Source organism: Octodon degus, unplaced genomic scaffold (assembly GCF_000260255.1).
Source record: "Octodon degus isolate 3935 unplaced genomic scaffold, OctDeg1.0 scaffold00094, whole genome shotgun sequence".
Lineage (NCBI taxonomy): Eukaryota > Metazoa > Chordata > Mammalia > Rodentia > Octodontidae > Octodon > Octodon degus.
In genome coordinates, this window is record NW_004524670.1 from 9,094,696 (window position 1) to 9,105,765 (window position 11,070).

General features: G+C 48.8%; 1 protein-coding gene across 1 annotated transcript in view; it reads right to left on the bottom strand.

Annotated features, from left to right (window-relative positions):
• The window catches only part of Epb41l4b (erythrocyte membrane protein band 4.1 like 4B), a 138,235-nt gene that overhangs the window by 58,611 nt on the left and 68,554 nt on the right, over positions 1-11,070 (bottom strand). Inside the window, exons 13-15 of the mRNA XM_023722919.1 lie at positions 9,605-9,635; positions 6,623-6,656; positions 2,064-2,128 (exon numbers count right to left, since the gene is read on the bottom strand). Of these exons, the coding sequence (XP_023578687.1) occupies positions 2,064-2,128; positions 6,623-6,656; positions 9,605-9,635 (130 nt within the window). The remainder of the gene's footprint in view (positions 1-2,063; positions 2,129-6,622; positions 6,657-9,604; positions 9,636-11,070) is intronic.

Genomic DNA, 11,070 nt, shown 5'->3' on the forward strand with positions numbered 1-11,070 from the left:
TGAGTTTGTCCCGGTACGTCACACTGTGCACCCCGCCCAAGTTCTTCTGGTTCTGGTCGCGTACATAGTCAAAAGGGCTGTCCTCTCCACTGGCCGGTGCCTTCCAGTGCGACTTGTCATCCTGAAAGGATGGCCTGTTTTGTTTGCAGAGTGAATGGTTAGTGGAAAAATGGAAGAACAGTGAGAAATGAGTGAAACAACACAAGTGCAGGGAAATGGACGGGGAAGAATGACTTGAGGTGGCTGACACATGGCAGTGAATGGAGTCGCTACTTTGCTATTTTAAAAACTCGGACACAAAAAACAAAAGACAAAAACAAACAACTTGGACACAGAGCACCAGCTTCCCAGACTGGAAAAGAGGGTCAAGTCAGTCTGGGGCAGTGCAGGAGAAGGCAGAAAGCTTCCTTTATCATACCAATGTGCAAGGTGACCGCTCTGGGTAGCACCTGCCAGAAGTGTCGGACAGGTGAGCTCTCTTTGCGTGGGGCATCTCTGGGGAGCTAGATAATCCACAAAATGTGGGCCCCTCCTCACAGGTTCTGACGCAGGGCAGAGACAGGCACTTCTGACAAGTTCCCAGGGGACACTAAACCTGCTAGTCTTCGGGGCTCTAGCACAACTCTCGAGAAAGTTGGGGTAGGTCATGCCTCCGAATAAAGCTATAATAGAATAGACAATGCTCGATATAAAATCTTATGAATCAGTGTTAATTAAATAAACTTCTGGCCTTATGTGGTGGTGCATGCCTATAATTCCAGTTATTCAGGAGACCAAGGCAGGAGGATTCCCAGTTTAAGGCCAACCTGGGCAACTGTGCGAGATCATCTCAAGATAAAATAAAAAGCAGGGCTGGGGGTATAGCTCAGTGGTAGAATGCTTGAAAGCATGCGTTAGGCCCTAGATTTAATACCTAGTACTAAAAACAAACAAACAAACAAACAAACAAAAAAACAAACCCAAAAAACAGAAACACCCCATCTTTCTGGAAAATAAATTATCTTTAAAATAGTAAAAGATCTAAAACTGTCACTCCAATAAAACTTGATTTAAAAAGTTATATGAGGGCCAGGGAGATAGCTCAGTAGAACAAGTGCTTGCCTGGCCAGTGCCGGGTCCTGAGTTCAATTTCCAGTACCACAAATAAATAAATAAAAAGTTACACAAATATTATAATGTGTGTAATAATAAAATTGTACTGCTGTAATACAGGATCCCCAAGAAGCTTTCACTGAACTCCTCTGCGCAGATTTGCTTCCACCACTCGATTCTCCCTTGATTGTCAAGGAGCTCAGGGCCTTACCTTTATGCAAACTGAACCCACCAACTGGCTCTGAAATACGTGGACACTTAAACGCCAATTAAGACTGATCTGAGATACAGATCTTATAGGTAGAGCTGAGGCGGCCACAGGGAACTTATAAGGATTAATTATAAAACCGGCACCACAGATAGATAACCTAGTTCCTTCAGCAAGGATCTGCAGGTTAGGACAGAGGCTGGTAAACCACACCCCTCGGGCCAAATCCTTCTGTTTTTATAGATAAGGGTTACAGAGCCAGAGCCAAGCCCTCTTGTTTACATATTGTTTTCAAGCAACAATGGTAACACAGAGCTGTTGTGACGGTGACCACAAAGCTAAAATTAATGACTATCTTTTTCAGAAAAAGCTTGGTTTATGGGGGAAAGATCCATAATTACCCAAACAAATGCTGTCCCCATCCTTGGGGGAAAAAAATCTTTAAGAAACCCCATGACAAAGCTTTCACTGCATTTTAAGTAAATGAATTTCTGAGGCAGGAAAATGTTACTCTGAAATTTTAAGCAACATTTCTGATATAAAGCCAAAAATGTCTGAGGTTAGAATGATTTTAAAATCCACTTTCACTGCACAAAGACTCTGAGCTGGCTTCCTGCAATTTGCAAATGATTCACCTCTGCCGCGACCCCCGGAGCTCTTTCTGCCACTGGTTGGTTTCCAGTTCAGCGCAGAGTAGAGTGGGGACTTCTCAGAGAGAGAAGAACTTCCTGAAGCCCAAACTGCGGCAGCTCTGAGCACTTACCTGACATTTGGAGAGTGGGGATGCCACCGGGGCTGGCTGGGGTGGACACTAGGATGGTACTGAGGCTAGAAATAAAACACCACACACGATTACTCGGCGGCCTGTGGGCTTCAATGGTCTTCATTCACTTTCTGGGGATATGAACAGAAAGGCTGTAACCAAGCCCCGGTGGGGCGGGCCTTTCCCAGGGCGATCGCATCTCCCCCCATCCCCCACCCCCCGCCCCGCGGATGCAGCTGGGGGGCTGGGATGCTGCCCAGAAGCCAGGAGACAGCATGTGCGGGGAAGGGGCGATCCTGCGCGTCCACCACGGGCCCTATTCCTTCTCCAGGGAAACAGGCGCCAGAGGGGCAGGTAGAGCAGGGGACGATTTCTCTCCTCAGAAGCAACATTTTGTTGTTGCTTAAAATGATGGCAACCATGTGCAAGGGTTATGCCTGGGTACCCCACGGAAGGGTGGGGATGCTACGCGAGGCTGCAGGGCTAAAGGAGAACTATTTTCTTCTTCCCTGGTATAAACAATAAAGATATTTTCCTAAAATGTAATTCAAAACAAAATGAATAACCATTCAGAGCACTTATCCTAATATAATGAAGACAGGTGAGGGAGGGAAGAAGGACAAATGGACAGAAGGAAGGAGGGTGGGGGAGAAGCTTCCTATCAGTGAAGAGGAGAAAACACAGAGCAGTGGCCAAGGTGCCGCTAGGACGGGCCTGGCTTGGGGGCAGGCTGTCTCGCCACTTCTGGCCTGCAGAGGGCAGCAACCGCAGACGCTGCAAAAAGCCGTGGGGCTTCTCAAGGCTAAACTTGCCAAGGGGCAATAGAGGCCCTTCTGACATTAAAGTCATTGCAATCTTGTCACTACCAATCTTTCCGTTTTTTCCTCTTCCTCCTTCTCCTGATGCTTTGGTTAATAAGCGGTAGCCTGTTCTTTCACCAAAAATTCTGTGTTTCTGTTCAGCCATTTTTCATGGATTTAAGATGCCCTCCCAGGGCTGGCCTGATAGCTCAGTGGATTAAAGCGCCTGCTTAGGCAGAGCACAGAGACCGGGGCTCGCAGCTTGGGAGGCTGAAAACAGGAGGATCACTGCGAGTCCAATTACGTAGTGAAACCCTGTAGACCCCATATCCCTGGTACTAAATGCATTAAATAAATAAATAAATAAATAAATAAAAGATGCCCTCTTTGCTTGTTCTGTATTCTGGTAGTCATTTTTTTTCCCCTTCAGAGATACCAGTCAGCAACCTTTGGCTGGAGGGCAAAGGAAGCTGGAGAGAATATCTCAGCTGCAGAATCTGAGAGCTGACCAGCGCTTCAGAATCACCCTGACACAATGTATTCTTATTCATCCCTTTTAGGGGATACAGAAACCTGCAATTTCCATAGTTTGTCCAAAGCCAAACTGCCCCAGGCTTCTAGGTCATCCAGCAAGACCCCAAATGAGGGTCCATGCATCAGGTCCTCAAGGAAAGAAAAATAACCTATAATAGGACCCACTGGTCTTTTCTCTCTTTAAAGTCACCCAAATTAGACTCATCATAGAGAGCCAGCAACCTTACAAACATGGCTGGAGGAAGGTGATTTCAGAGTCTTCCTCCAACTCCTGTGGTAATTTTGTCACACTCTCAACTGTCAACACTTTTAATGTTAACTGAGGTAGGTCTTTCAACTGGGCCAGGTATGTTCCTCTGGGGACATCTGGAAATACACGTCAGGCCTTTCTGTCACTATGACAGACAAAAGGGAAGCTAAACATACTGTCATTCTAGGGATAGTCCCAAACAATGACGGACTGTCCCTCCTCAAATGCCAATAGTGTCCTCATCAAGAACACAGCCATCCGTCCTCTGCAGTTGGCTGACCTTGTATGCTGGGAAGAAGACGAATGCTGCCACACCATCTTCTCAAAAGCCCTTCCCAGCATTCTGATATGATCAGGCCATTTCTTAGGACGGTCTCTTCTGAGTGAATTTACTCCCAAACCTTGACAGTGTGGCACAAAATTTCCTAAGACTGGCCAAGTGCAAAGGACCCGTGGTTTGCAACAACGTGGAAAGAACAATGTCTAGATAAGTCTCTGCAGCCCTGAATGCTCACTACAGGCAGAGAAGGTGCAGAGGCGGCATGCCTGCAGGGGAGAGGGGAAGGGCAGGGACTGCACTGAATAACACTGCTTTGCTTCATTTTTATTTTCTGTCCTTCAAGCAATGATCACCCATCAATGACCTTTCCTTTCCCATTCAACATCCCAGTTCCATCCAAAGACATCAATAAGGACAGTCTGTTAGCAAGAAGATTCAACAACCCAAGGCAGGCAAGGAGCCGGGGAAAGTGGATGTTTCTCTTATTAACGTCAAAGTACTTCTTGTTGCTCCCTACAATGTAGAAATCATTTCTAAACTCTGCACGACAAGGATGCGGCTTCATGTATAGAAGTCAGGGATCACTAAATCCTTCAGAAACTTAAGTTGGAAATCTCGTAACATACACTGGGATCTCACTCTCATCTCAGGAATTAGTGTCTTCAGTGACGGCAAATCCGGGATAATCAGAGTAAGACTCCAAAGTGAAATCCTGAATGAAGTGGCTTCCGTACACGCACAACCACTGAGAGAAGGGCCCTGGGAGCCAGGAGAAGAGTGCCTTTCGGACACGCACATCTAGCTAGGAGGTGTCCTACTGTGGCCTGGATTAGTTTTATCTCTCAGGGATGAATGGACTGGGCCCAGGGCAGTGCTATACAAGATGGGAAGAGCTAGCAGGGAGAGATCTGGAAGCACTGCCTTTAAAAGAAATGGAGGTAGTTCCTACTGCACTAGCAAGCCTGGCCCTGCCTCTCGCCCTAGCTGCCCGTCTTGCCATGTGATATCGATCGCTCCCTCCACACATGCTCCTGCCTCTGGGATATCATCCTCCACAAGGGTCTCGCCAGAGCTAAGCAGAGGCCAGCACCAAGCTCTTGAAGTCCTAATGGTGTGAGCTAAATGAACTGCGCTTTTTACCTTATAAGGTGCCCAGCATCAAGTATTTTGTTACAGCACAGACAAGACCACTACTACACAGTCCCAACCTACAAGTCATCAGACACGGAAGCTGGCAGCAACAGAAAGCACATCATCCACAGGGTCTTCCAACTGGCTGCCCATGAGGACACTTTGTGTTCTGACCCCAGGCCCAGTTCCACTCCTAGTTCCTGTTCGCTTTTTCAGGGGTGAGGCCTAACACTAGCCATTTTTTAAAAACGCTGGTCAGACAGTTTTAATGGAGCAGACTTGAAAATACTGGGGCCAGTAGCTTTCAACTGTGAGGATCAGGAGGAGGGGCATTTTAGTGTACAGATAGGCGGCAAAGATATTCCAAACAGATGGGCATGAGCAAAGAAGAGTAGGAAGGAACCAGGGGAAAACACTTACGCAACTCTTGGCAAGCGGAACAGATAGCGTATGATGAGGAGCGGTAAGAAACTGACGCACAGGAGCCAGAGCCAGGGCACAGAAGGCTGTGAGTGGCCAGAGTGCCAGCCACCGTGGCTTAGGAGGGGCGCCTGGGCTCAGGCTGGGCCTTCTGTGCTTGCAAGAGCTTTGGCAGGGGGTGGGCAGGCAAATGGCCAGCGTGGTCCTATGGAAGGCAAGATCAACCGTGGAAACAGCCCTATGTTCCTTCTGCAGGTAATGAGTTTTACAAAGCGGATTTTAGAAACTGATGCTCCATTGATGTTAATGGGGGTGGGGAGGAGGCGAGGCTGGTGTGTTATGGGGGGAGGGCTAGATACACAAATTATTCTTTTTAATTTTTTTTTTTTTTTTTTTTGGTGGAACTGGGGATTGAACTCAGGTCCTTGTGCTTGCCAGGCAAGTGCTTATTCCACTGAGCTATCTTCCCAGATCCCTGTTCTTTTTAATTTTTAAAAACTTTATTTATTTCTCAGACTCGTAGTGATCCTTCTGCCTCAGCTTCCCCAGTGCTGGGATTACAGGTATGTGCCACCATGCAGTTTCAGGGCCAGCACGGCATGGCTGGGGCTCTGGGGCTGGCATAAGGTGCAGTACCGGGGATTGAACCCAGGTTCTTGCGCTTGCCAGGCAGACGCTTGGACCACTGAGCTATCTCCCTAGCCCCTACACAAATTATTTTGAGAAATGCTGGATTAGAAAGCCACGTGTCATTCTTAGGGATTTCTTAGTATGTTCCCATCCCACTGGGCACTGTGGATGCTTAGGAGGGGGCGATATTGCTAAGCACCTGACATAAGCCTCCGCTCCTAAAGGCGTGTTGCAGAGCCTCAGGCTCACGAGGCCGAGGACACACTGGATGAAAAGCTAGCTCACTGAATGCCCCTCAGAGAATGCTTTGCCACCTAGGAACTTACGTCTATGTCCCTGATGCTTGTCACCTGATGAGGTGAGACAAAACATGTAGCTCCGAGGACCAGGGGAACCAGGAGGGAAGGGGCCTCTGCTTACTGTTTTTTCAAAACATGTCGTATTTCTTCAAAATCTGAAGACTACTCATTGTGGAAAATTTAAAGCTTTAAGATGTGTAAAAGCAGGCTCTCACCTGGTAATTATGGACTTCAGGATTTGTTTTAGAGCTAAAAGAAAAAGGAAAAAGAAATTGTAGCTTTATAGAATGGCATTATTCTGGATATATGTCACAAACAGTAACCTTCTCATTCATAACTTTGAAGCCCACCCATACAAACACAAGGTAATATTTCACAACGTAGCTGCGACGTGATACTTTAGTGGCAGAGAGGAGCCCCTTTCCATAGGCAAACCAAGTGCTTCTGGCTCCCACTGCAGACCCGGCCCAGCAGCAGCTGGCAGCCCCACGGGGCCAGGGAGCCTCCTGGGTGTGGAGCGTCTTCCCGCTGGAGATTCACAGGCACTGCATACCAGCCACCAGGCACTGCGGGGAGAGCCGGGGGGCCCGTGCTCTTCGCTGCGCCACTGTTGATGTGGCTAGCACCGTGGAGTGGTCGCACGGAGCTCTGTGCTGGGACTTCACATCTGTCACTGTTTGATCCACACACCACAAGGCGGGAGGTCAGTGATGTTTCCTAGCACCTCGTCTTGCAGATAAAGGAACAGCTGCCTAACAGGGCTTTGGAAACCCACCCAGGGTCACCCAGCTAGTCAGTGGCAGAGCTGGGATCTGGACTCAAAACCTGCTCAATCGTAAAGCCTATCTTTTTTCATCCAACCAAGCTAGCTCTTGAAGGTTCTGTAGAAAGGCTCAGAGCTCCTTGTGAATGGTCCTATTTTGGTAGAACTACTCTCCCAAAGGAAAAAGAGGAGAGAGAACAGGCTAGTGTGAGTTAAACTCACAGACACCAGGCCATCACTGGGCAATCACTGTCAGTGGGGTGGTGGGCTTGAATCCAAGGTTTATTGCTTTAGCAGCCGTGAGAGGAAACTGAGGCTTGCCTGGGGTCTAACAGCTCTATGTTCCGGGTTGTGGATAGAGCCAGGACTTGCCAAGCTAGGTGGCGACTTAGATGTTCATCTGGTGGCTTAGATGTTCTGGGAGGTGCTATTTTTCCAGAAGCACCTCTGCGGCCCAGAGCACGGTTGCATACAGGCCTCCCACAGCAATCTTGCTCATCCCAAGGGTCCCACAGGCTGCCACAAGCAACCCAACAGCTGCGGCGAGGCAGTGATTAGCTCAACTGTTCCTAAAGGCTGTACTGCATTTGTTTTCATTCCCAACCACTAGATGCTAAGAGGAAAATGCCCTTTTATTAGGCAAATACAAACAAACAAAGCAATCACTTCTAAAAGAGCAAAGGAGAGAAACTATAGCTTGCAAACTGCTAAGAAGAGTAAGACACGTGCCTGGCTAACGAAGGTGCCAATACTGCGGATCCTAGACACAGGGCACACCTGCAGCCTCCAGCTAACACAGGTGACACGCACACTACCACTTCCTCCCAGCAGGACAGAGACAGCGGTTCAGCAGTACCAGGGAGTTATTCTCTAGATGTCTGGAATGCACAAAACTCAGAGGCAAGGCCCCTGGCAGAACAGCACTGCCACCACAGCGTGGAACCAGAGAGACAGGCTGAGCTCCCGGTGGAGACAGGAGAGGCTGGTCCAGTTCTCCAGAAGCTGAGGTGCCTTGAAGGTGCCTCTGGGTGGGACTGGCCAAAGGGCTGAGTCTTCCTTTCCACTCAACTTCCTTGAAAATAAATGCACTTTTTTTTTTCTTTTTTTGCTATACCAGGGATTGAACTTGCGGCTTTGTGCTTACCAGGCAGGTGGCACTTATGCCACTAAGCTATAACCCTGGCTAGATTCACTTTCGTTACCTTGGCTTCTACAGTATGTTGGGCTTCTTCTGGTGTGTGGAAATTAAAGACTAGAAATGTTGGGGAAACAATGATCTATCCCTATCTTCTTGATCAGAAATGAGAAAAGGGGAGTCCCCAAGAAGGCAAAAGTTCCTAGAGGTGGGTCAGAGCAAAGCTAGTGCTGGCAGGGAGACTCCTGAGACACCCTGTACCACCACATGCCACCGGTCAACTTCTTAGCTGAAAGTGTGCATCTCAGTCCATCTTCCCCAGCAGCCTAGGGTGAGTCGGTGACCTGCCAGTACCTGGAGATCAGACCAAGGCCTGAACTACTCAAATCTGTAGTTCTCTTGTAGGACAGCCAACAGGTCCAAATTTACCCAGGAAAAGCAGTAACTGCACAGAGAGACAGGGGCATATGCCAGGAAGGGTGGCGGTGCTCCCACCAGCTGCACAATAGGCTCCCGAGGGGAGCTCTGAAAACCAGAAGTCGACATTCCAGGCCCATCCAGAGCTGATGTGCGTGGCCCAGGTATGGCCCGGGCGAGTGGGACGCGTCAGAGGTCACCAGGTGACTGCAGTGCACAGGCAAGATAAGAGCCTTTCCCCCTCTTGGGGCAAATCTGGCCTGCTGGTATTTGTGAATAAAATTTTATTGGGATGCAGCCATGTTCATTCATTTTCGTATTGTCCACAGCTGCTTTAGTGCTACACCAGCAGAGCTGAACAGCTGGAGAGGGGACAGCACAGCCTGCAGAGTCAGAAGCCTTTCCCATCTGGCCATTTCCAGAAAGTTTGCTGGCTCTTGCGCTGGAGATTTCACTTTTTCTCCTGCAGGAATTTCAGACACGAAAGAATGTCACACCTGTGTGACATAGTGCACACCCAGCACCTGCTGTCCTCTAGCCGGTGCTCAGGAGCATGGCCTTCCTTCCCCATCACCGCCTGACACGCTGTTGGCCCTGCGAGCCATACACATTTATCACCCTTATCATCCACTGTCACACTACACAAAGCACAATATTACTCAAACAGAGCAGCTGTGTTTTCCAGAAAAACAAACTGTCTTGGAACATTCTGTTGTGTACTTATTGAAAACCAGGAGGAAAGTATAGGTGGGCAGGCAGAAAAAGGAAAAAAAAAAAAATCAGGTGACTCATTCTGACTTAATTGTCTTAAGAAAAAAGTCAATAAAACAAACAAACATGGTCATCAGGAGCGAGGCACTCCAGAGTCTGGGCAGCACTCACCAGAGCTGCGCAGCTATCACGGGGTTGCTTGCTGTAAAGGAAAAGGAGAAAGTTAGGACAGTTTGGGGAGCTTTCAACTTTCACCAAAACCAGACTCACAGTGAGTGGCAAAGAGGCTTCTCTGACTCCTCACACCACAGAGCAGTGTGCACGGCACCGAGGGCCCTGCGCTGGCTGGTTCTCTCCTGCAGGAGTGAGCCGTCCCTTCCTCCAACTCGCTGGGCATTCCTTCTGCAAGCAGGTTTCCAGGGTCAGGACACTGGGATGTGGACCCAAGAGGGATTGGAAAAGAGAGCTGGACCTTGCTCTGGAGAAGCGCATGGGTCTTGGGTCACAAGCAAGAAGCCCTGAGTCTTATCTAAGACTGGTGGGGTTTATTCATCTATGTTCCATTTCCCCCTCACCATTTTGTGTTTTAAAGGTCTATGGCTGGGAAAATCATTAAATCTTCAAAAGAAGACGCTAGGACTCTGTCTAGAAAAAAAAAAATCATTGAAATAAAGGTGGCAAAAGGAGCTGGAGCTCAGGAAGGAGGGAGGGAGGCAATCACGGAACCAGGAGTCTGGAACAGCTGCGGGCCATGTAGTGGGGTCAAGCCACGGCTGCAGCAGCCCTGTGGGGCTTGTTCCCTCGGTGCCTACGTACACCTGTGGGGACTGGGAGCCCGCTACTGTCTCCAAACGGGGCCTATTATCTTTGGAAAATACTTCCTTTATGGGGCTGTTCTTGGACAACTGTACCATAAGGGACAATACACTCATGCAGGATCCTGCTAAGGAGGCAACAGCCTGGAACGGGGGCTTCCCCACCCCCACTGGGGCCACAGTCGCTGCTCCATTAGCTGCAATCACCCTTCATCAGCCAGCGCCTCTCTCCAGCTGTTCTCAAAGAGGAGGCCACATTTTCCTGGGCTCTGGGCACTTTTTCCTCCAGTAAAGCAGCTAAGAATGACTAAGGCTTCCTGGCTACCTAGCTACGGTGCTGCTGGCTTATAAAGGAAGGAAACTAGGGCATCCAAGGTTAAATGTTCTAGAAGGGTAAGCAGAGGAGAGGGCTCCGTGGAGGACCATTAAGTTCTGAGGTGTGCAAGAAAAATATGTGGAATGGATACAAATAAATGACAAGCACAGTGAGGGGACCCGGGAGTGTAGAGCCCCGCTATAAAAGAATAGTTTAGTGCTAACCTAGGTGGCCTGAGTGGAGATACAATCCAGTATGGAGAGAGAAGAGTTATGACACAGGCTTTGAAGGCTGAGCTTAAGCAGGTATGAGCTGGACGTGTTTATTCACTAACCGAGTGTGTGCTGATTGTGGCCCCCACACAGGTTTAAGCCATAGCAAAGAGAGACAGACAGAGATAGAGATGGGGGGGTATGGGAAGAGAGGAGAGGGGGGAGGGGAGAGAGAGATAAAAAGGGAGAGGGAGAGGGAGAAGGAGAGAAGGAGAGAGGGAGGAGAGGGGGAGA